This window comes from Acanthopagrus latus, chromosome 22, assembly GCF_904848185.1.
Source record: "Acanthopagrus latus isolate v.2019 chromosome 22, fAcaLat1.1, whole genome shotgun sequence".
Lineage (NCBI taxonomy): Eukaryota > Metazoa > Chordata > Actinopteri > Spariformes > Sparidae > Acanthopagrus > Acanthopagrus latus.
The window spans coordinates 17,025,554-17,051,994 of NC_051060.1; the positions used below are offsets into that span (position 1 = coordinate 17,025,554).

The 26,441-nt window shown below is 39.7% G+C and overlaps 1 protein-coding gene across 4 annotated transcripts; it reads right to left on the reverse strand.

Annotated features, from left to right (window-relative positions):
* Window positions 1–429: 429 nt before the first annotated feature.
* On the reverse strand, window positions 430–25,252 carry LOC119012061 (YLP motif-containing protein 1-like). Of its 4 annotated transcripts, none has more exons than XM_037085525.1 (22): window positions 23,876–25,248; window positions 22,938–23,156; window positions 21,703–21,741; window positions 19,517–19,705; window positions 18,852–19,363; window positions 15,871–18,585; window positions 15,392–15,515; window positions 15,145–15,286; window positions 14,970–15,059; window positions 14,690–14,870; window positions 14,254–14,444; window positions 13,233–13,402; window positions 13,088–13,150; window positions 12,784–12,903; window positions 12,185–12,361; window positions 12,011–12,094; window positions 11,841–11,924; window positions 11,679–11,753; window positions 5,702–5,753; window positions 5,294–5,415; window positions 4,972–5,157; window positions 4,173–4,487 (listed from the first exon to the last, which is right to left on the reverse strand). In XM_037085525.1, the coding sequence occupies exons 1-21, from the start codon at window positions 24,428–24,430 to the stop codon at window positions 5,011–5,013; spliced, it is 6,051 nt and encodes a 2,016-aa protein (XP_036941420.1). In that variant the 5' UTR covers window positions 24,431–25,248; the 3' UTR covers window positions 4,173–4,487; window positions 4,972–5,010. The 4 variants fall into 4 exon arrangements, with proteins under 4 accessions (XP_036941423.1, XP_036941420.1, XP_036941421.1 ...); XM_037085526.1 differs by having other exon boundaries at window positions 13,248–13,402; window positions 23,876–25,247; XM_037085527.1 differs by lacking the exon at window positions 21,703–21,741.
* Window positions 25,253–26,441: the final 1,189 nt, after the last annotated feature.

The following is a 26,441-nucleotide window of genomic DNA, read 5'->3' on the forward strand; positions in this document are numbered from 1 at the left end:
CCAAACCTTGAACCTCTCCATTTGTCCATGAGTTGTAAACATTTCTTTGAGAGAATATTTTTTCAGCCCAAATAACAAAGAAAAGTGATCATGTTTCTTATTTCCAGGATGTCTGTGTGTCCATCCTTGACACTGGTGCATTAAGTAGAGTCTGACCACAAAGAAAGCAAAGCTTCTGGGCTCGCTACCCGAGTTCGCTGCTACTGAAGATTTGTTTCTCGTCTGAAAATGTCAGTGGTTCCTGAGGTGAATCAAAGTTTTTTCATACAAGTTTTATGCCCTAAAAATGCATCTCTGTCACTACATAATAAACAATCTGTTTCAGATTAGTTCACTTATCAACAGCGTCATAAGCAAGAAATCAGATCTGGATTTACAACTTAACATCACTTTAGGAACACAAAATGTGTAAAAATGACAACACAGAGATGTGATTTAATATATTTATTCATATTTGATTCTTTGTATTTTTTAAATATACACTGTAAAACAGCTTAAGCAGCTTCTCTCTCACATAAAGATACATTAATCAGTTATTAATACAGGCACAAATGATACAGGGACTTTAATGATCTTACTTACCTGTTTGTCTCTTTCACCTCTCAACTCATCAAGTGGTTCAGTACCTTCAGGGAGTTTTGCTTCATCCAGATGGAGAAGTGCGCCTGACATGCTCTGATTGACGGTGTGGCCGACGTGAGGGGTCTGACTGTGGGGAGAGAATCAGAGCTCTTTAGAGCTTTCAGCATGCACTACAACAAAGCCAATGACTTCCAGGTAACTGATACTGCACGCTAGAATTACATCTTAATGACAGACGTATCACTCAGTTAATTCTGGCATGTCTTTAGCTGTCAGTGAAGTCATTTTATTTTCTCATTTTGTTCATGTGCAGTCCAGTACATGACTACTTTTGTTTGATGTGTGTTGCACTTTATATTCTTTCAACACTGTCAAAGCCTGCAATGATTTTCTAATGTGTCCATTTCACTTCACTGCATCTTCTCATTTTTAATTGGTTCAATATTTCCAAGTAATCATTGAGGTACTAATACTAATAAATATTATATTGAATTGCTTCAGTAATGTATTTACTGTAAGTACAGAGGTAAACAATAATTACAAATTCACATTATATGACAAATGTCACAGTATTCAATAGCATAACTACTATAAATAAAATATAACATAGATACTGAAACAAACCTATGATAGAAGTAATTAAATGGGTAGAAACTGTGCTCTGAAGAGAGGGAAGGTAGCTTTGGGAAGGTTTGAGTGTGTTTGTTCAATGCAAGAAAGAAAAGGCTTCAATACAAAATGTAATGTTCATATCTTATGTACATATACGCAAAGTGTATATATGCATATACACAAATAAATACTTTTAAGTACTGTATACATACATACATTGTATACATGTATGTATACTGTATAGACATACACACACACATACACAGCTGTCAATAGTAATAAAGGTTAGAGAGTGAATGGGAGGGTGTGAATGGATATTAATATTGGCACTAAAGGCTATTTCCTCTGATGCAGTGTCTCTTAACCAGAGTAAGGCATAGCCTCTACCTGACTCTGCTGTTTATTACTTTTTTTGTATATGTAATCATAATCATTTTGCAGTTTTGACTTGTTACTTACCTTCATCCTTCAGGTTTGATTGTGATTATCCTAAATATAAAGCCAAATCTACAGTCCCCCCCCCTTCATGTCAAACACACACCAAACATTGGAGTGTGAAGAATACGTGTTAAAACTCTCAACGTAAAGTTACTCAGTTTCTCCTGTGTGATTCCCAGGTACCTGAAAGATTCCTGGAAGTTGCTGACATTACATTTTTAGACTTTTGCATCGTGATGCACCATAAAAAGAAAATGCAATCTACAAGGTCATCTGTAACCTGGACAGTGACAAACCAGCCTAATGAAAAAATCCTCAGTCCAGATAAGAACCAAGCAGAATACATAACATGCCACAGTGGTTGCTCTAACAATGTGGACTTACTCGTGCCTTGATTTACAAAAAAATGGTTTAATGACAGAGCAAAACTAATTGTACAGTAAGTTTGTGTTGTACATGCTTGCATCTTTCCAGTCATACAGCCACATACAGTTTAGTTGGGTTTATCAAAGTCATCACTAGGTTGTTTGAAGTAATATGTATTTTGCTATATCAGCCATATAATATAGTTGAATACATATTTTGTATGATGTCTTCAGGTCACAAACTGCAACACATAATACATTTGCAACATTTTTCTTTAATAAGCACAAAACAGTCCACACCACACAAGTGAAAATATTTATTCATCCAACTTCAATTTTGCTGTTCTGTATGTAATTACAAGACATATGAAGTGTAAATTACATGAATTCTAAATTGACTGAATCAGTAAAATATGTGCGTTAGCTCACTAATCAAAATCCTGTCTCCGTCTCTTCCATACTCACCAAGAAGATCCATCCATCCAAATGACAATCAGTACTGTGGGGTGGCTGTCCAAATCACTCACGCTCTTCATCAGTGGTTCTCTGTGTGCAGTCTGAATTGATGATCCTTTGTTCGTCTCCAGTTGTTGATAATCCAGATGTAAAATTTTTCAGGTGTGAAAATTCTGACCCTTGACAAGTGCACAAGTTTGCAGATGTAAAATAAATTCAGAAAAGAGAAAACCCTGGCTAACTTGGCCTTTTTTATTTTTTTTTTTTTACTCTTGATAATCACACTCTGTGTTACTCAATTTGGCTGATTCAAACACTGACATTAAATATGCACATGGGCCTTAATTTAAAAATTTTTTTAATAACATTTCTCAGAAAACTCAACTGCTGTAATAAAACTACACTTCAATTAGGGATATTTCCTTTTGAATTATGAGTCAGACTGAGAGCCAAACAAGTGGAATTCAAATGAGTTATGAATAATTAAATATTTGAACTTGAACCCCAACATTTCCAGAACTCCTACCTTTGACAAATTTGTGATCCATGGAAATGGAAAGCTCTTGACAACCTTGTGCTCTTTGGGACTGTGTAGCATCTTTTTTGCATTTACTGTAATACTAGTTGCTCTATTATACTAACAGGTTATAACAACCTGCAATCACATTCTTACATTACACCCTAACTTGCAACAAACACAATCTTCTTGACTTAAAATTAGCAGCTTCTTCTCTATTGTAATTACTATATATTGGAGTTAGGTGGTAGACAGGTTTCATCAATGGTGTCAGGTCTACCACAACATGGATTTTGAAACACCATCATGACTGTGATGGATGTTTAAGCATATTAAAAATAACATTCTTTACTGTGGCTACGATAACTAACAGGTAGAACTGGAGTTATAACAAGTAACTACTACTTTCTTAATTTTGGTAATACAGCCGTGTTGTAGGTATGAGCAAAGCAAACCAATGTCTCGTTTGTTGTTTGCACGAAAACTTCATTTGGATGGTAATATCCCCACAACAACTACAGGAAAACCATTTTACTCCGGACTGCTTTTTATGAAAAGGCCAGCATTAAGCTAGATTCAAGGATCAATGCCAATGTCAAACCTGAAACCTGTAGGTTAGCCTGTTGAACTTGGCATAGGCACATTTTGCGCTAACTGTAGATACCCAAGTAGAGTTGCCCTTTGGAATACTGAGGGACAGTCAAGAGAAACTGCCTGAACGTTAACACTTATTTTAATTTAAATAGTTATTAAATTAAATAACCAGAGTTGTCGACTGAATATAGTAAACTCTTTTTAATCAGGGTTTTTTTTTTGGTGGAACTTCATACAGCATTAAGTTCAGATGGCTGTTGTTACAGCTCCCTCTGCCCTGTGATCTGCACCAAACATGTCACATGTCAACATGTGGTTTACAGGCTACTGTATTCATCCAACATACTTTGGGTTTCTGCTGAACAAGGGCTGTTGACATGCCTCTAAGAATGAATAACCTTACACTGACTATATTATGTAGTTTGTGCAAGCAGAGCAGCATTGCCCCCCCAACAGATAATGCTAGGGGTTGGCATTTGAAAACTGAAATTGGGCAGATGTAATCAATTACTCTTCAGCCCAACTCGATGACATCACAGCATATTCGGTTTCTGCAGTTCTGTTAACAAATACACAACTCAACGACAACTCAAGAAGGACTCCCCAAGTAGATTATTTTGTGAAACTTTTATTGTCTTTTTTCAAGTGTGCAAGGATCAAGTGACAGTGCTACAGGTTTACAGTACAGAAAGCATGAAGAGTATAAAACAGCAGGAATACAGGATATATGACCAGAAGAAGAGGAACACAATCATAAACTGCAAATCTAATAAACAGAGTGCCTTTTTAAGAAATAAATTGCACTGTATCCCTAATTTATTCTGTATGAATTTACTGTTGTACTACTGAGTAACTGTTGAACTACTGTTGATGTCACCTTGACAAATCTCATGTAAGCTTCAGTGTTTTCACATTCTGGTCACCTGCAGGAAGAAAAAGAAATTATTGATGATTTGATCAGATTTGTTATTGTAAAGTTACATTTAAAGTCAAAAGTTACATAAATTCAGGTATATTCAAACATGGCATTCCCTTTATACAAAGGGAAATGCTGTAACAACTGTATTTGTATCATCATAGACGTCAATATTGTTGTTTTTCATCAATAAAGATATATGCACCCCAATAAAACGTAGTGAGGTCACTTTTGAAAATCATAGCATTTATTCATTATCATTTACTAAGGTTAAGCTTGGAAATTGAAACAAATGGCTTGCTGTACAATGCTGAGATCAGACTGTGATTGCGCAAAATATTTTTATCACTACATTTTCAATGGAGGTTGTGTTATAAGACCTAAAATGTCCTCATCATACAATTTGGGTAGTAATCCCCAATACAGAAAGTTTTTAACAATAACATCTAATGCCATCCTGACAATGCTGTACAAAAGAGGAACTTGCATACCTTTCAATGAAGGGATAAAAGAGGGATAAGATTATCTTCTTAGAAATACTTGGTGCGGTTGAGAGCTCTTTGTGCCAGCTGTCCGCTCTCGTCCGTTATTCTCTCCCAGTCCGTTTGACCCACCACGAAGCCGATAGCGCGCTTTCTATCTGCATCTTTCTGCTCTTCAAGATCAGCCCATCGCACCTGAACAAAAAAGGAGAGCAAACAGATTGTTGTGTTATGATGAGGAAATTGATTAATATAGTAAATACAACAGCTACATAATGTAATATCTGATATCGACACCATTTCTTTCACATGGAAACTCTGGTCAATTTACCCTTTTCTTTCCTGGTTCAGACGTGCGCGTAGCATAGTCGTCTGGCAGCTGAAGGTAGTCGTCCAGTCCTGCCATGTCTTCACGTTTCCTCTTCCCACTGCCCCTCAGACCGTCCAATTTGTCTGCACAAATGGATGATTACTGTTCAGGTGTGCCCTCCAATGAAAAGTTTGCACAAGCTGATTCCTTTCATTTTATCAGTACAATCAACCATATATGAATACACGCTTTCTTAAGATTAAGATATGAACGGTTTAGTTTTTTGTCATGCTACCTGCACAGACAGTCATAATTCTATGATAGCACTTTTTCTCCTCATGGACTTAATGGCTGAATAAGAACAATTAGAGCACATCATAAACATCATGAATCAAACTGCGGTGGTCACTAATAAAAAAGAATACTTACCAAGTTTTGCCTCAGATGTGTCCATCTCCCATTTGCTTTTAGGAATGTAGCCCTGTATTTCATAAAGAAACACTGCAATGGTTAAGCATCAGGGTGATACAGGGATGAGAGGGGGAGAGAAATCAGATGAGGACTGGTTTATCAGCAGACAACAAAGACAAGTCAATGTTGAGACAGCATGACAACTTTTCAAGTTGAGACAAACTGTATAATTTAACAATGGCAAGCAAACATTTTGATCCTGCAGGTTTAGAGAAACTTCTACAACTCAGCCTTTGTTCTCCAAAGAAAGGTAGTTTGACAGGGTGATCTAATAATTTGCCCCAGTGTCAGTCTGTAGTAACGCTGCTCAAACTTTTACAGAAAAGAAAAGCACGCTGTGTGCAACTGTCAAATCTGCTATTTGGCTGACGGCACAATTCTCACAGTCCACTATCAACATCAGCCAGCTCCTATTTAAAAATGCACTATTGTATTTTTTGACACATTTATTATCTTTCTCTGAAGACCATCTAGTGGGAGCTGAATGGAACATTTAAAAGATAAAGTGTCAACTACACCAAATGTCTTTTATTTAGGAACTTACAATATATTCAAAATAAGCAAAAAGCCATTTACTATTGGGTAATAGCTGTTATACTTGGAGGAAGTTTTCTTGAAACCTTTATTATTCCAGATCAAACTGGTAAATCATTACTTTATCAAAGACAGGCTCAACTATGAATGAAACCCTGCCGTAACCTGGAAACACAACTTTGACTCTGGATATGTGATAGTAAAGAGCCTTGTGAATAAATGATGAAATAAAATTACAGTTGTAATCTCTGTCAAAATGTGATGATTTAACAGTTTGTTTGCTTGTTTCATTTGTGCAATGACGACATGTTGCGGTAAATTTATCTCTTTTCGTTAAATTTGTTTAGATGTTTTTTATTGTTATTGTGTTTCTACATATCTCATATTTTTCCTCTTAACTCCTTTTACTTTGTTGAAGGATACTTGTTAAACTTGTTGAACCAGACTGTTGACTAAAACAGTCATTTTAACTGACAGCAACACGGGAGTGTCTTTTCTTTGAACTTAAGCTGTTTAAGGGGTTAGTTTGCTTTCATAATAATGTATTAAAACACTAACAGCACATAATGACACAAAAAAAATACCAATCGAGGCAGCAGTAGACCGTCTGTGTTTTGTGAGGACAATATAATGGTGGAGTTTTAACTAGCTTTTAATAACTGAGTAATCCAGATAATCTAGACCTCGGCTCAGGTTTAACAGACTCAGACCTTGTCCATACATACACGGGTATTTCTTAAAACAACACTTTTCTTAAAACAACACTTTGTTGTTGCCTTTTGGCCTTCCTTACATGTGTAAATGCCATTTCAGGTCACTGAAAATGGAGATTTGAAAAACTCCTGCCAGGGTGGAGATATTCAGAAACATTATTTTGTATATATAGACAAGAACAACAGGTGTTTTTAGCTTTAAAGCTTTAAAGGTGTGTAGAAGCTTTGAATAGCTTTATTCCATATATTCATAGGCGCATATTGTTATCTTTTACTTTGCAACAATGTTCAAAGTGTGTAGAATTATGCTGGAAATACCAGTCTTGCTCCATTTGTTGTATGTACAATTGGAAAAAAACAAAACATGAATAAATGATAACGATACACTGCTGGAAATTCAACTTACAGCTGCATGTGCATCAATTTGAGGCCAGAGTTCAATGTGCAAACTGAAGTTTGTTGATCAAAGCAGCTTTCCAAGAGAATAGACTTCAGTGTTCATTTGGACAATTCATAAATAGATCATATACATAGAAGACAAACAGAAGAAAAATATTCAGCTCTTTAAAAAAGTTCAGACAAGATACTGCAACACAAAAATATTGGACCACATCAGCTGTGGTGACGGGTGTGGTATATTAAAACAGATGTTGTGCTGAAAATTTGTCTCCTTCATTCCAATGGGGACGTGTGTATGAGTAACATATCCATTATTAAGCTACAGCTGATGCTAATATATCCTGACGTAAGATTATATCTGCAGCTTCCTTTTGTTGTAAATGTTTCTTGATTTCATTAACAATAGTTTATCTAAGACAGATTTAGAACAAAGAAGAAATCAAAACCTTTTATATTCAAACCTGGCAAGTCTCAACAGTGCGGGGCCACATTACAGCAGGTTGAGACCTGAATTTCAGACACTGAAAGGTTTCATTTTAAAGACAGAGTAGATGTTATTTCAGCCTCTGACTACTACTACAATCAAAATGAAAAACAGAATGTTTGGAGAAGACTTATATGCACATATGTGCACTTATATACGAACAAGTCCTAACTGGCTGATTGTAACGAGATCATAAGGGCTATACAAAAAAATGTTTAGACGAATAACCAATAATAAACTGATAATGTTTCACTGCCTGTTCCTCTCAAACACTGAAAAATTTCACAGCGTTCATCGAGGATATCTACAAGAGTGCACTAAGTTGTATCTCATAGGGTACTACGAATAAAAAAAAAACTTTACAGTGTTCAAATCGTCATTCACATCTTCATCTAAAGTTCAAAGTGGACTGTTATTATGTTTTGTATACACACGCTGCAGTCTTGTCAAAGTCAGCTTATGAATTCTAGTCCAGTTTAAAGAAAGAGTTCTTCAATAATAAGATGCATAATAAACATGGTGGACATGAAATTGCCCATTCAGTACCGAGCTTGAACTTGTATGTGATTTTCATGCGGGTCTACAAAGCAAAGCAATCTCTCATGTTATTAGATATCTTCTACTGGATATTATGCTGGCGTTATACCATGTGAACAGCTTTAGGGTGCCAGGAGGCATTTTTAATGGGATAACTCTCTTGCATTTCATATTTCTCAACACTAATGTGAGCTAATAAAGGAAAAGAAAAAAGAAAGCGTTTAAAAAATATAATGTAAAAGAATATCAACTTTAATACAAGAAGCTTATTCAGGTTAATAAAGCACATCAATAAATGATTATGAAATTTACCATACAGTTATGAAATCAATTTACCAAAAACACTTTTTTAGGAAACTGTGGAAAAAATGTTTCAAATTTTTGATTTTTTATTCTACAGCACAGATAAAACTACGGATATCCTGATTTTTTTTTTTTTTACCCTGATCCCAATCCGAGTACTTTAATATTTAATAAATGCCGACACTGAGTCCTGAATACCTGCATCCAAGCTGTTCCCTAATAGTTTTTTTTTATTTTGTTGAAACAAAGTATATACTTTCATATGGCTCTTTCTTATTCTGCATATGCTATCACAACATTGGCCTACCACCTTCCTTGCATTAGAAGGTGAGTCTGTGACGCTGCGCTGTGACACCAGACCCTTGTGTACAGCCAGCTGAAGTGTGGAAGTGTGTGTGGTACGCTCTCTTTTGTTACTCCATCACGAAATGGCCATATTGCAGATGTTACATATCGATGTTGGACTGCTTTCACTTTCTAATTTAAAATATTTCCACACTGCAGACAATTTATCCACAGATATGCCAGAGTAACGTTAGGCGCGTGTCTGCATTCTGCCAAAAATTGTGCTCTCACAAAAAAATAAATAAATAAAAAAATTGGGCTTGGGTCCACGTTCAAAACTGCTGATCCCAATCAGTGGAAAAATACCCATATCAGCCCCGATCCCAATCCTAAAACCCATAAAACTTAGGTATTATAAAAAAATGTTTTAGAGGAACAGTTTCTTTTAAAGTATTTTTTAGACTTTGCAAGGCTTTATTGATCATGCAGCTGAAGACTTGACAGGAAACAGGATGAAGAGAGGGGGAGTGACATGCAGCAAAGAGCCCCAGGCCGGGATTGGAAGCCGGGGGCCACTGCAGCGAAGACAAGGCCTCTGCACATGGGACACCTGCTCCACCAACTGAGCTAAATGGCGCCCCAGAGAAACGGTTTCTTTTTCTATCCAGAGTAAACTAAACCTAACTCCTACCCATTCCTACCCATCGTTCATTAGCTCTGATGTAAATCTGGAGGTGATTGTGTTCTCAGTCATATATGTGTGTTTGTGCATCTATCTGTCCACAGCTAATCTAAAATAAAACTGCATACCCATCAGTCTATTATTTTTGATGCACATGTATGACCTATCTTGAGGACCTCTAGTGGTCACTATGATGTACAATTTTTAAAAAGCTATTTTGTTGACTTAGCCACATTTTTATAGTGCTATTAGAGGTTAACTTCCATTTTGAAACATACAAACATTGTTGGTGTTTAGAAACCTGCATATTGTTTCAGCTACATTTCAACACCACATTCATACGTGCTGAACACCCTGCATTACCTTTTCCCCACTCGCATGGCTGAACTCTACTGGCTGCACTCTTCTACTATACATACGGTAGCTAGTTCGCAAAAGCATGCAGCAAGGTTTTACTGATTTTAGATAATCAGACTATAATCAAGTGCTGGATAGTGTTATCCAATGAAAAGTATTATGAATATGTCAATTAAATTTGCTCTTATGTTTAAAGGACATTAAACTAAGATATCAATGATCATTTCATCTCATTTCATGAAACTTGGTGGTGATTTTGTAAAAATTAAGAGATAATAATGGTCGGCCGATTTTGATTATGCATTGGAACATTTTCCACAAGTTTTGCTCACAGATGTAACAGACATGTTTTCAAGGCTGTCATATGAGGTTGTTTTGCTTTTGCCTCTTTTTTTAAAATCCAGATTTTAAAAATGTAAATCTTTATGAATTAAATCATTTCATAAGAATGTATCTCAAAGTGACAGAGATTCTGAATAAATATAAGATTAGAAAAACAGATTGGAAATTAAGCCACGACTTTCCATGATTTCCACCTATTTTGTTTAAAAACTCACCTGGTCAAGAAAACAAAATATGATTAAAACGCTAATGTAAATAATAACTTCTGGTTAAACCTCATGTGGTAGATGGAAATACACTGCTCCAAAAAAATAAGGGAACACTTATAAGATCAGATCTTGTTGAACAAATTCTTCAAGGTGAAAATCTACAGATGTACATTGTGTAATTTTTTTGGAACAAAATGACACAACAACAAGCAATGGAATCCAAAATCATCAGCATACATAAAAACCCTTAAAACTTGTCATGGGCCCACTACACCAGTGTATTGCTCTGAGGATGAGGATTTCATCATCAGTACCAGGTAGCAATCAGTGAACCATTGGCTATGACATGGAGGTCTGTGCGACCCTCCGAAGATATGCCTCCCCAGACCATCACTGACCCACTGCCAAACCAGTCATTCTGGATGATGTTATAGACAGCATAACGTTCACCTCTCCAGACTATTTCACGTCTGTCACATGTACTTGGTGTGAATCTGCTATCATCTTGCGAAAAGAACGGTAGCCAATGGCTACCTACCAATTCTGGTGTTCTCTTGCAAATGCTCGTCGAGCTGCATGGTGCTGGGCTGTGAGCACATGTCCCAGTAAGAAGAGTATTTTTCTGAGAGTTTGGTCTGAACATGCACACCAGTAGCCTGCTGGAGGTCAATTTGTAGGGCTCTGGCAGTGCCTCTCCTGTTCCTCCTAACACAAAGGAGCAGATACTTATCCCCATGCTACCAGTAGTGACAAGGACACTAACAGAACACAAAACTAGAGAACAATCAGTTATCAAGGGTAAGGAGAGAGCAATTGTCTGTGGCCACCACATGCAAAACCAACTATCTTTATAGGGGTTGTCTTGCTTAAGCCTCTCCACTGCACCAGTTGACACTTTCATGTGCACCAAAGCAGGTGAAATTGATCTTTTATGCTTCCTATATGGACAGATTGATATCCTTGAAGTTTAATTGACTTGGTGTTATACTGTGATGATTAAGTGTTCCCTTGATTTTTATGAGCAGTATTCAAATATAGTATGTGGAAATGATGCTAAAATCTACTTGGCTATAAACTATGTTTTTCCTACCAGATCACCCTCTTCTTCTTCCTCTCGCTTGGGATCCTTGGGCTCATCATCAGGATTGAAGTCTTCCATTTCAACCTAAAAACAGATGCACATGTTAGCTCAACTCAGTTACTGATAGAGGACTATAAAATCATGAAACCTGTCACGTATTGAAGACCACACCTCTTCTATAGCCGCATCCTGTAGTAGGGACCGGACATCCAGGCGCACCATATGAGGTGGTGAAGACTCCCAGTTGCTCAACATCTATGTACAGAAAAATCCAATAAAAAAGTGTGTGTTTTCATAAACATACTGTATGTATCTGGGAGAGCTATCTCTCTCTTACAGACCTTTGTTATATCTTTATGGGTTCGTCCATGGACATTTCTCTTGGCACAAGTCTGAGTATCTGCAGTAATTTCAGCCAGGTACACCTTGAAATTAGCAAAAAACAAACAAAAAAACCTTAACCAAGGGCCGTTTGGAGAAATATCTTTCCTGACTCATTCATGGACACAACTCACCTCAAAGCCTTTTGTTTTGGCTGCACTCCAGAACTGGTCAAAATGTTTTACCCTGTCATTAATAGTGTCTAAAATGATGAAGGGGAAAAAGCCATCGTCCAGAGTTTTCTTAAATGTTTTAAGCATGCTGCTCCGATAGGTATCCTCCATCTCTGGCTCATACTCATACTCAAGAACCTGAAAGACATATATCTTGTATTACCATATCCAACCTCAGCCAACATCCATCTAAATGTCAAGTGTATTTGAAACAACCTTTTTATTTTTGTTAGCTACCTCAGAACTTGTTTCTAGCAACCTTTTCTAATGGGGTACTTCAACATGCACATGAAAATATGAAGGAAAAACAGTATTTCTACTACTATTACTATTTTTTGTTCATGCTGTACCATACCAACAGCCTACAGAGAAACGTCTTTCTCTGTTATTCTCTGTTTCTCTGTTATTAAGAATAACAATAATAACTATACAGAAAAAGCCAATCTTCTCACTGATGCTCATCTTTGCATATGCAGGTCATACAGAGGCATCAGTATTAAACCATTTAAATTTCTTGTACTACAACTTAACGCCACTTTATTACTGCAGGTCAGACTCACCTTGGTTTTAACCCCTCTCCCTGTGTCTGGGTCTTTTTCGACTTTCTCTACTTCCGTCATGAAATAGTCATCCAAAACAAGAACTCTTGGGGGCGCACCGCCACAATCGACTTCTTTGTCCTTAAAAAAATCAACAAGATTTAGTTGTAGAAAAAACATATATTTATTTATTGCTGTCAAAAACATGTTTTGGGGAATGACAGATAAACATGTGCAATGAGTACTGTGGTTGCATATTGTTATTGTTTATTACATTACGTTATGATTATATTACGCAATGATTTACTGTTAGGAGTCCACTCACCCTAATTAGTTTTGCGACATGGCTTTTTCCACTTCCTGGAAGCCCTCTCATTATGATAACAATCTGTTCATATAATACAGCACTTAAATGAGTATTTAACATAACACAACTAACATTGTGATGTTGGTACATCAAGATATCTTACAACATTAACTGGTACCCTTTCAGGTCGAGATGATCTGCCAGGTGGTTTTAGAAGATCATCGATATTCTTGATTTCTGGCTTCTTTTCAACTCTTAGAGGTGGCTGAGGTGGAGGTGGGAGGGGTGGTGCAGAGGGAGGTCCTCGGTCCTCTGGATAACTCCTTCTGTCCGCTGTATGATATTATTTGAAATTCAACTGCATTTCTCTAAAAGGCATTATTTTTCACATTAAAAATGTACCTGAGATGTTGTAGACTGCTTTCAACCATATCCTACATCATAAAACATCATTTATTTTAGTAACTCAGAGAAACTTTGTGATTCAAGTTTAAACAGTTTCAGTGAAGTTTTACTACATACAGCTTAAGAATATCAGGGTTTCCACCAGTGCATTACAATCCCAGTGACAGTGAGGAAAAGCTGCAGCTAGAAATTCTACATTGGGCACACTAGAGTCAACTTGCAAATTTTCTCTGTAAAGGCAAACAGTTGCAAACATTTTCATGAACATTAACTGTGTTGTGAACTATCTATGTTGTTACTGAGATACTTAGACTAGATAGTGTTCAACAGTAACAAGTGAGACTAGCTGGCGGACACACACTGCAGAACTTAAAACAACTTAAATCAACTCTCAGGTAAAGAACCTAGTTCTGTGGTCCGTCAGTTTCATCTAAAAAACTCTGCACTCTTTCAGCATCTTTGACAATAACGGCTTTCACTGGAGCTAACAATGCAGCAACTTACTAAAATAAGGGTGACCATTCATCCTTTCTGCCTGTTATGTTTCAATTTTTTTGCAGTGGACTACAGACACCAGTAAATGACTGTCTTACAAGACACAACTGTTAGGCAAGCACGAACCAAGCTGCGTATTAAAAGAGAATATAGTTGGTCAGATATGCAGCGAATTGCTGTGCCGACCTCAATCAATGGATACCTGCCACCAGTCCTAACAACTAATCTGGGTGAAACCCTGGAGGTGAAGACACATTCAGTAAACAATTTGGGACTCAACATACCATAAGGTGAGGAGCTATGGCTGTAACGTTCAGGCCCACTACGGTCGGTTCCAGTGCGCTCATATGGTGGTCTGTCGTAGCTAGACCTTCCATAATGTTCATCTCGATCACGACTGATACTTCGATCCTTCTCTCGAAGATCCCGATCTCTCTCCCTGTATCCTGAGCGTAAATGAGGTGCCAGTGGAGATCTACACAGAGGACAAGCAGTATTAAATTTCACTTCATCGACAGAATTCATTGTTTCAAACTGGCACGCACTTTTGACTATCACAATGTATAATACAATGTGATTTTCACCTTTCTTCAACCATGGACTGTGTGCTTGAATCAAAAACAGACAAATAGAAAAGAATATTACATATGTTTGGAAGCACCACAATTCCCCATAGGTTGGAGAGAACAGGGTGTCAGAGCCACTGAGAAAATTTGGTACCTTTCATCCCTCTCTTGTGGGGGATAGCGCTCCCTCTCATATCTTTCTCTTTCATATTCAGGTGGAAGCTTCTCTCTGTATAATTCCCTCTCTCTACTGTACTCCCGGTGAGCCATATAGGGGTCAGATCGTCTGTCATAATATGGGTCTCGGCTGTAAGGATCTCTGGGACCAAGAGGTTCTAGAAGAATGAAATCATTCATCAATGAACAATGGTTAGAAAAGTGCAAAGGATTATTTTGGAATAGCGAAAGATAAGCTTTAAAAAACTGCATATCACCTTTTTCATATCCCCTGTCTGAAGCCACTGGGTCAGGCCTCAACACGATTCTTTCACCATAAGAGATCCGCTCAACAGTGGTACCAGGTTCTGAAAGAGTGACTGCAAATGTAACCAATAACGTCCTGAACCTTAGCCAGTTTCATACAATACTGTTTATTTCTAATACTCATACCATGCCCATGTCCATAATCCACAGTCTTTGGAATCACCGTAGTTGTAGATGCAGAAGAGAGAGATGGATGATTATCTGTGGTAGCAGACTGCGTGTCCCAAGACACACACTCATTTGAAGCAGTCTTTGCAGCAGTCATGCCCTAAGAATGACAGATTTTATATGATGTAGATCTTAAAGTTAAATACAGGAATGCTTTCTTATGCATGGGGTTAAAATAATTGTTAATAAATATAATTTCAATTACCTTCAGAACATTCCTGACTTCTGGTGGGATCTCCAAACCAAGAAGACCAGCGGGAAGCTCAGGCACGACATCAGTTGGTGGAAGCTGAGGTTCAATACCGGTTGTTTTACCCTCCTTCAGTTCCCTGTGGACCAGAAAGAACAGAGGTCAAGTTCTCCTGAAGTTCTCCAAAATCCACTTTAACATAACAGTAGGTAAGGTACTATTAAAATTCTAGAGCTGCAATAAAATAAAACAGCCAACTGCTTTCATCACTGCAGTGTTCAAAGCCACATCTGCTGAACCTGTTGACATTTTTGGATGATTTGAGTGCCATAATAAACATTCCATTCAACTCCCCCATTCTTTGGTGGTGGGAAAAGTCTCAATGCCTTGGCAAATATTAACAGCACTGCAATCTGCATTGCAAGATTCCACTCGAGTTAAGCCAGAATCTAATTTGTGTGACCTGATGCAATTTATGAAATAATAGAAATTACCTCATAAGTTTCAGTTCTTGAGCAGCTTTCAAGATGATCTCATGCTGATATTGGGAAAGAGCAAGTACATTTGCTCCACTCGTTCCCTGTGCTGCTGGATCAACTGAGCTCTCTGGCAAGTTTGTGATAGGTGTAACAGAAGGTAAAGGTTTATCCAGAGAATGTTCTTCCCTGTGGTCTTCATAGCGAGCCCTTTGATCATCATAGTTAGCAGGGTACCCTCTCTCTGGGGGTGGAGGAAATCTTGAAGGCCTATCCCTTTCTGAAGGCGGTGGTGGGTATGGTGGCTCTTCCTGTCGGTACGGGGGCTCATCTCCATATTCATGGATTATAAATTCTCCTCTTCCCCTGTCACGCTCATCAAATGGATATGGAGGACCTCTTTCTCTTTCCTCTGGCCAATTTCCATCTCTGTAGGGTTCTGATGGTGGCATGCGGGGTGGATAGTCTCTCTCAGGAGGAGGGCGCTCTCTGTCCCATTCTGCCTCATGGTGCTTGGCCTCATGCTGATAGTCATCAGGGGGATAGTCCTGTGGTGGCCGCCAGCGAAACCCACCTTCCCCATGACCATAATCCTGAACAATACCCTCTTTATATCCCTCCGCATATTCTTCATGTGTTGGACCTGGCCACCACATGCCTCGGGCCATTCCTCGACCCATAGGTCTCCTCCTTATTCCGCCTGAATCTACTGTCTCATGTGGAGGCAGAGGAGGACCTCTCCCATGTGGTGTTTGCCAGCCAAAATCTCCCTCCATTCCTTCATCATAGAATGGCTCCTGCTCCATAGGATCCATCATTTGGTGTGGTGGTGGTGGCGGCATATGACGCCGGCCTCTTCCGACATCAGGATGCATCAAATGGCTATGAGGGTCATGCCCATGGTATATGGGCTGCACTGATGGATCCATTTCAGTATCATCAGTGTCCATTTCATAGCCTAATGCCTTGTGATCCATTGGGCCATGTGCTGGGTGAGGAGGGCGTCCTCGTCCTTGGTGCATGAAACCAGGATGACCACGTGGGGGACGACCCCGGCCAGGTGGAAACAGAGGTCTCATGCCTCTCATTGGAGGTCTCCTTTCTTCCCAGTAAAGGTCCCCTTCCTCTGAGTAATCCACTGATTCAGCTTCCTCCCAGTGCCTGTCCATTGACCCACCTCTTCCAATAGATGGACCTCCTCTTCCCATTGGGGGTGGTCCTCCTCTTCCCATTGGTGGTCCTCCTCTTCCCATAGGGGGACCTCCCCTTCCCATGGGTGGACCTCCCATTCCCATGGGAGGACCTCCTCTTCCCATTGGGTGTGGTCCTCCTCTACTCAGAGGTGGTCCTCCTCTACCCATAGGCGGTCCTCCTCTACCCATAGGCGGTCCTCCTCTACCCATAGGTGGTCCTCCTCTACCCATATGTCCCCCTCTACCCATAGGAATACCTCCTCTTCCCATAGGAGGACCACCTCTGCCTATTGGTGGGACTCCTCTTCCCATAGGTGGCCCTCCTCTCATCATTGGGGGCCCTCCTCTCCCCATAGGGGGTCCACCTATTGGCTCCTCATAATATTCTTCCTCTGTTGGGAAGTAATTTTCCTCTGGCATCCACATTTCTTCATGAGGTACCTCCGATTCCTCACCACCATACTCCTCATATGAAGGATCTTGCCAGTGATATTCTTCCTGCTCTTCTGGCAGGTCCAAGTCCTCTTCATGTGGCATGCAATCATAGGACCCATCATCTCCTATTGTTTCCCCAAGCGGTAAAGTGACTGATCCCTTGAACTCACCAGAGCCCGTCTGCCCAAGTCCTCTTCCATGTGCTTTAACAGGCCCTTGGGTATGGCCTCGTCCCCTACCAAGAGGAGGCCTTGGAGGATCGGGTCCTGACCGCATTTCTTCAGCAGCTTGTGGCTCCTGTTTGATTCCAGAGGGGTTTGGAACTAGAAGAGGTTTCTTGCTAGGCGGTGGTCCATCTGGTTTGAGGGGATTTTGAGCAGCACTATTTATGGATCCCACAGAAGAAGGCGCAGACACAGAAGGCTTGCTGTTCACTGTTTTGGTATTTTCACAACTGTTAGAAGCATTTTCACCATCAGTTTTTGTGTTTGTTTGTAATGTCTGAGGAATGGGGTCATCTTGGACAAAAAAGCCCTCAGTTCCAAGCAAGTTGTCATCTGTCAGATCCTCAACTTTTACCTTTTTATCTGGTTCCAATTTACCTTCATCTTTGTCAGACTGTGACTGCCCGGCTGATTTTCTTGGAGTCTTAGTTTCCATACTGGCAAATTGCTTAGTGGTTGGTTCTGCCTTTGGAAGGGGGCCTTGCTGTTGTATTTTCTGTGGCACAGGTGGCCGCTCAAAACAAGGTGGGGGGACAGGGTGCCTTGGGGTCTGTTCAACCCTAGGCTGTTGTCCAAATCGAGGTTGGTCAATTCTGGAGGGGCAATCAAATTGTTGCTGTGGTTGGTCAAATCTAGAAGGACCATCAAAGCGGTGCCGTGGTTGGTCAAATCTGGGTGGACAATCAAAGCGGTGCCTTGGTTGTTCAAACGGAGGGGGGCCATCCAAACGTGGCTGTGGCTGGTCGAACCTTGGGGGACCATCAAAGCTTGGCGGTAGTTGGTCAAACCTTGGTGGACCATCAAAGCGCTGCTGTGGCTGGTCAAATCTTGGAGGACCATCAAAACCTTGCTGTGGCTGGTCAAATCTTGGATTGTTTCCACTGGGCCCAGTAGGACAACACAAATTTAGAGAAAATTATCATTAACATAAGCTTTCTTTAATAGAAAGTCAGCGATATCCTAACTATATAAGACAATGCATATTCATGGCAAACATGAGGTACTGTTGTTCGTTATCTCAACCACCTCATTCATATACCCTCTGGTTTTAAGAATAATATTTCTTTTGGAAACATCGTTTAAAATGTGACAAAAAAAAAAAAGCCAATAACAAGCATGACAGTAGGATGAAACAATCCCCGCTTACCGTGGATCTTGAATGCTGTTAAAGCCTTGTGGCTGAATGGTTGTGGGGCCTGGGGGTCTGACTAAGCCCACAGAGCCACCTCCTCTTACAGGGGGTCCTGTAGGTGATTCTGAATGTTGCCCAAAGCCAGTGGGCCGCGGACCTTGGCATCTAGGACCAATGGGAGCAGAGGAATGCTGCATACCTGGTGTTCCTGACTGCTGCTGCATTTGCACATCTTGTCCAGGGTATTGGCCATATTGTCCCATCATCTCACTACTATACTGGTTTGAGGCAAATGGCACCATGGCCGTGAGAGTGGCCATCCTTTCTTGAAGGTGGGCATTGGTGGCGTGCATCTGCTCCTGCCATTGCTTCCATTGGTGTTCATAGTCATGCAGTTGGTCTTTGTGGGGATAGGTCTTGAACTGTTCATGCCACAGGACGAAGGAGTGATTCCAGTCTTGGAATAAGGGTGTGAACTGCTGCTGTTGAACTTCATAGTGCCTCAACTGCATTTCAGCAGACATTGCCTGCAAATTAAGGAAAAGATGTAATTCATTTTGAGTTTTTCAGGCTCCCATAGACTCTTATATTCTTTTGGTTTCACTTGACTTAATAAGCTTTCTTTAAACCTTTCACATTAACAAGCAATACCTTAACTGTCAAAATAAACCACACTTTACCTGTAGGTTTGCAGGCTGCTGAATCAGCTGTTGGTATTTTTCCAGGATGTTCTGAAGCTTTTCGTGCTGTTGCATCAGAGCCTGGTATTGTAAACTGGCTCTCTGCTGCTGAACCTGTTGCCACTGTGCTGCTGCAGCCTGTAACTGCTGGAGCCGTGCAGCCTCCTCTGGGTCTTTTGGGACCTCAGGCTTTGAAAATGGACAAGACAAGATTGGAGCAACACGTAGCTTTGTAACTCACAAAGAATATTTTGAAGTGAGGGTAGGTTATGATGGAAGAGATGACAATTTATTTTGATGGAAGCAAGGCACTACTGATAATCATCTCTAACTAATCAAAATGCTACCAATCTTATCAATCTTCCACCAAAATATCCAAAACGGTCCAACACAGAAAGCTTGCACAAAATTATGGTATTCATATATTGTCATAAGACACTGATGGATTTAAACAATTCAGCATATTTTGTTTAAAAAAAAAAGACTGTTGTATTATGAGGTAATCAGTAAAGCAAGATGTCCTTACAAATTGTTGCACATTACAAAGCTCAAATTGCAAAATTTCATTAGATTTTCATTAGATTCCCAGTCCCAGTCCCAGGAAGAAGAGAGGGGTAAAAAGATGAGTACAAGTGCATTTCTTTTGCTTCTGTAACTTCTGTAAGAAGGACATTTATGATAAATAAAATCAATGGGGGTGGTCATTATTACAATCATTATCACCACTACAAGGAGGAAAATGAATGAATGTGCTTGCATCCTATTAACTTAAAGGTCCCATATTATGAAAAACACTTTTTCTCTGGTCTCTATGTAATCTGGTCCTCCCTGAGCCTGCCAGAATGAGGAAAACAAGCGATTCCTGCATGGTCTCGGCAGCCCACCCACTGGTAGACCAGCGCTCCTACAGGCTGTTCAGATTCAACTCTTTTCATTACGTAACGAAAGGAGGCATGCCTCTTCTGTGCGGTGATAGGAGATACCCGAGAGGGGGGCGTCCATCCCCGAGGTGAAGTTCAGTGTGTCCAGCGGTAAGATATCAGTGTTTCGCAATGTTGTTGCTCAGAGTTAGGCATGTAAATTGCTCTGTTGTTGGTTGTATAAATCAACATAAGTGCGTATATTCTGTCCCAGCTACAGAACAACAAAAGAGACAGTGGTTGGGTTTCATTTTTTTAACAACGTGCCGACTGCGGTTCGTGTAAGTTTGTGTGTATGTGCTAACTACTTCACATCAGACTGCTTCAGTAATGAGGGTCAGCACAAAGCTGGCTTTGCCTCGACACTGACCCTCAAAAAAGGATCAGTCCCAACCATATGGGACCCAGCAAATGCACCTAAGTCACAGTTAAGTGTCACCACTGTTTGATAGTATTTACAGTTGCCTACTCGTATGGTGAAGTCAGTTGGAAATTGGCTAACTAGTTAGCTCCACTTTGGTCTGCTATGCAATGGTGTTTGAAGCAAGTTTAATGTTGAATTTACAATGGAGCTTGGTTGTCACAGGCAAAAGTCTGGAAACATGTGCAGACTGGAGACAGAGACGATGTAAAAAGTGTCCAAGATTATAGAGACTGTTGGAGACAAAAACAGCTTTCGCTAGCTGTTAGCCATGGTTAGACATGGGAGTAACTGTAACAACACATACAAACAAACTTAACATTATTCAGACACACTAATAATTCTGATATGTCCTGCTGCTGCCGCAGAGTCTGTATTTCTTCAGGAGCCTCTCCTTCTGGGTCCGATTCTGGGTCAAACTGGTATGGTTGAACAAAAGTATCTCCGCGAGACGTGATACATATATATACACACACATCCACCCTAACATTAGCGCATGTTACTGCTAGTATAAGAGGCATCGTCTTCCTGAGAGTGATGTAGCAGGCAAGTAGGCATTGACCGACAGCGCTCATTAGCATTTAAAGGTGCAGGCCCAGAAACAGCCTGCTCTCAGTAGAGCTCACTTGAGCAACTTTCAGACAGCTGAAATTGAGGACCACAGATGGGTTTGGGGCAATGCATATCGAATACTGTGTTGTTGGACCTCTGACAGCTGTGTGAAATTGCTGAAAACCGGATAATATGGGACCTTTAATAAATTCATGACCCAGCAGGTATCACAAGATTTGGGCTTAAATATTTTTGGACAAGATGTTGATGGGAGAGTGGGCAACGGGACTTACTGTGTCTGTAACTGTAGGCGATTTTCCTACATTTTCTCTCTGTAAATTCATGCAAACAATGAAAATAATGTTTAGAACCACTATTTATCTAATATCACTGGCATACTCTCTATACAACTGGATTTGGTGTGTTCTTAAAATCTGTTGACTACAGCACAACAAATACCAAGAAAATACAAAAAAATACAAAAAAACCCCATGCATTGTATTTAACTAAGCAATGGAACAGAAACAAAAGTAACAAAACAGTCAAATCTGGGGATAGCAGTCAAATCTGGGGTTAGGTTACTGTCAATCCAAAAATGTAATGAAAGTCATTTTCACCAATCAGGGATACATGACATGTTCAAAAGCACAAGTACCGATCAGATGCTTTTTGTCATTGCTGCCCAACTCCTCAAGTGGCAGTAGAGGTAACGGCATGATAAATCAAACCAATAAATGTAAGAATAATTCTCCTTTATTGTTTTAAAAGTACTTATGTAGCACTGTTTGTTTTATAGTATATAAAGGAGAAACATCAATGAGTGGATCTAAATATTGATTATAACATACATATCAAAGCATCTCAAAAAATTATTAAATTAAAAAAATTATCAAATTTAAAAAATCTGACTTAATCATAATTACTCACCACATCGGTCGAAGTGCAATGCAGATGAGCAGTATACTGATATTTACAGAGTGTACATTTTTGTACACCACATGTAAGAAAGCAGGTTATACATTTCCCTCCTTGATACAATAAAGGGCTCAGGTTTAATACCTTGCTATGCAATATTATACTATCGAGCAATGCTAGATTTGCTTTCATTCCACCTGTATCAGTTTTTAGTTAATGATAACTTACTTTAATCATGATAAAAATCAATGCAGAGGAAGCAGAGATACAATCTGTTATTCCATGCATTCTTCTTATTTGTCAAAAGTGCTACACACATCACTGACAGAGCAACTCGTCTCCCATCAGTTCAGTCAGAGATGTGGATGTGTTCTGCTAGTAGTAGCTTTGAGCTGCGCACCTCAAAGTGAAGATAAGGAGCAGGATGTCTGAGAATGTTCTCTGTTCTCAATGTCTGAGAAATTGGCTTGTTTTTAACACAACCCCCAATATTATTGTGGTATCAATACCCAACAAGGCTGATTTACACGGATCCTCCTGGAGCCACAAAAGGTTTTATACAACGTTTGAGTTCAAATTGCATAAACATCTGTAACACTTTAGGGACCCTTACCCTTAACTCCTCAGGAGGTGGAGGTGGTACTGGGGGGTCCTCTTTTGGAGGGGGTGGAGGTGGTAAGCCTTTCAGTGGTTCTGATGGAGGAGGAGGAGGAACTGCTGAGGGGGATGGTGGCACTGGACCATCGCCATCTTTCTGATTCTTTCTGGCTCTCTCTTGTTTTAACTTTTGCAGATTCTGAAGATGTTGTTTGTACCAAAGTTGCTGTTGATCCTGGGTGAAACAATCATGAAGACATCTGTCAGAAAATGAACACAAGGAACCTTGTTCTTTTCATTTACTTTACTCCACTACTTAAAGAGGTGAAAACATTATCATTAGTCACAGCTGACTACAGTCAGACATTCCCGAAAGAGACATGGTAACATTACACATGTCCGAGTGTCGGTGCGTAGCCTCTGCCCTTCACACCCAGAGGTGGACTGAGTAGCTCAGTAAGAGTGTAGTAGCTGCTTTTTGCTTTATTAAGTCCCATACTTAATGGTTAATACTAGACTGGATAGATGCCGTTAAAAGTGGTTGACCGATATGATATTATCAGGGGTGATAAGAATATAGATTATTAGTAATCAAGGAGACCAATAACCAATAATTGGAAAGATATTATCTTAACTCAAAGTCAAGAATAACCTGTGATGGAATAAAACCAACTAGAATTTAATGAATAGCTGTACTTATGTACCAAGGGAGGTATTTCCAATTTTCTTCTGATACTTTCACTTCACTTCATTTATTTGACAACTTAAGCATCAAATTCAGATTTTTCAGTGATGATAGGCCATTACTTGTGACATCAGAAAGTGTTGTGGAAACTGGGAGAGAGAGAGAATGCTGCATAGAGTAAAAAAAAAAAAAGTACTGCATTTGTAATAAATATATATATTTTTTATTTCATTGGCAACAAAAAACATCGAAACAGATCGAGACATTACCTGTAAAGGTAAGGATTTGTCTACTTCTGTTGTGGATGACTGTTTCTTCTTGTCTTTTTTGTGAGCTCCGCTGTTCTCAGGTGGCTTTACTGACGGGGGCTCTGGAGGGGGAGGACCCGGCTGGGGCTCGCTGACTTGCGGTGGAGGCGGGGGAGGCTGTGTGTGTGCCTGCTGAGGGGCAGTGAGGTCTCTGGTGGGCTGACCAGGAGGCTCGACTTGTTGACTGTACGACTGAGCTCCAAACCCGCTGTCTGAATGTCCTACTCCTTCTGGGTGCCATGATGTCCCTGAATACCCAACTGAGTGTCCAGCACCGTACGAGTTAGCACTGCTGCCGTGGTGTAACACAGACTGGAGCTGTTTCTGGTGCAGCATCTGGAGCTGCTGCATCTGCTGGAGGTGCTGCTCCTGCAGGTTGGAGAACATCGAGCCGGTGGATGGAGGCTCGAAGCCGCCGAACCCCGCGGACTGACCGCTGCCAGGTTGTTTGCGGGGCCCAGACCCTCCATAGTTTTGTGACTGGGTTCCACCAAAATTACCCCAGGACGGGTACATTGTTATTAAGTAGGTGTAGCGGTACACACGGCCTCTGCGCTCACATGCAACCTGAGTGACATTAAAAGCTAGCTAAAGCAGACATAGCGTTACCTGGCTCGGTAGCTAACATTACATTTTAATTCCCCGATCAGGCTTGGCCATATAAAACAAATATTATAAATACCACATCGGTAGTAATGAACACGTATCGGTTAGGGAAACAAATATGCAAGTTAGGCCTGTCAAAACATGTTATGAAACCTTTCGAAACTGGGATATCGATGAGCAGTTGATGCTCCTGTGAGAGCAGGGCTCACATGATGACGGAAACACGTCACACGTCATTCTTGACTTCCGGTAGCACGTCAGAAATACAAAATACATGTTTTAATTTCACAGATTGCGTTTTTCTTTTCTTCTTTTTTTCTTTTTTTGCTACCAGAATATACGTGTTTACCCTTTTCTTTACCGTTGTACGCATTTGATAAACTCTGAAATTGTATCAATGTCTTTTTGGAAACACTTTCTTTTGCCTTCTTTCCTTATTTTATTCCCTAGCATTACATTTGTGTTACCATAATGAAATGGATTTGTTTTATGAGTATTTGTTCTGATAACTAATAATAATGATGATGATAACAATAGTAGCAGTCTTGGTAGGACTTCTTCCTTGTAGAAGTAGTAGTATCAGTTTTTTGTTTTTTGTAATTTTTGTTATTTTTGTACACTAAATATGTTCATAGATATATAGGAGTTTATTCATTCTATTTCTTAACTCTTTTAATTATACTGTTTATTTTGCTCTTTTGTTAATGTTTTTAAAACGACTTTTGCTGCTGTAACAAAAAAATGTCCCCATCTGTGGAACAATAAATGTAGACTAATTCTGATTTTGATTTCTCTATAGTATCCAGCCTTTCTACATGATGCCAAAGGTCAGCTGTTGTCCTGTGAAGCATTATAAAAGAAAAGTCTGAGGTCAGATGTTTACTGTGCCAGTGAATGTGTGATGACATTTATTCAAGAACACGTTTGCATTAAACTCACCAAAATACATGCACACCAGGAAACAGAAATGTGTTTAAATGTATGATATGAAATGCAACCCACAAAAAAGGCAACTAAATTAAATTAAATTTGAAATGTTTGGCAGAAGAGGATTTTTGAGCAAGACTCACAGCAAATCCAGTACATGACACCGAGCAGCTGGCCCTGGATCTGTGCTCTTACCACAAGAGGGAGACATTTACAAAGACATATCAACTCAACCAGGCACCATTGGCTGCTTTAAACAAAAGTAACAGTCTGTTCCACATATGATAGAACAACAACAGAAATAATATTAATCATGATGATAGTAAAATAGATACTTCCATCTCATAATTCCAAAAGATTTCAGCTCTAATAACGTTTCATGGTTGCAGAACTGTGTTTGGCTGCTAATTAAACTTCTATACATTATTTAAATCAACAACATTTATGCACATAACTTTGATTACAAGAGAGTCTATATTAAAACCAATCAAAATAATCTCAGAGGAGAGACCTACAGCGTGTGTGTCCATACAGTCTACAGTAGTTTGTTGTCAGAGACTCAGGGACCAACTGTGTGAGTTCAGACTGTGTTTAACAACAGCGAGGGTGGGGTGGGAGGGAGAGCAGTGGGAGGTAAAAGACCAGTGACTTTAGGTTGCCCTTGAGGTCTGATACACATAAGAGTATTTTTTTCTTAAGATCACCAGTAAATCTGTATTAATTTTGACCAGAACCACTTAAAAAGAATCGTTAAAGCGGATTAATCAAGCCCGTCCTGTTTAATGTCTCCCGTTAATTAGTTTGTCAGCAGTGTTTTAATATCGCCTAATGACTTCATATTTCACTGATGACATTAAAGGGGTGTTAAAAGAGGGGAAATGGCCCATTCAGGATTCAGTTCTTTCGCTTAAGACGCCCTCGATGAATAAGACAAGGTCACGGAGGCCTAGCCTTTAGGGAGAGATACATTATCAGGGGATGGGGCTGGGAGAAA

What these genes read in the sequence shown, in the direction of transcription:
- LOC119012061 (XM_037085525.1), bottom strand. Translation starts at nt 24,430, where the DNA reads ATGTACCCGTCCTGGGGTAATTTTGGTGGAACCCAGTCACAAAACTAT. An exon ending in ATGTCGCAAAACTAATTAGG is followed by an intron (nt 12,904 to 13,087) that starts GTGAGTGGACTC and finishes GATTTTTTTAAG; the next exon opens with GACAAAGAAGTCGATTGTGG. An exon ending in CTGAACCAGGAAAGAAAAGG is followed by an intron (nt 5,158 to 5,293) that starts GTAAATTGACCA and finishes TTTTTTGTTCAG; the next exon opens with GTGCGATGGGCTGATCTTGA.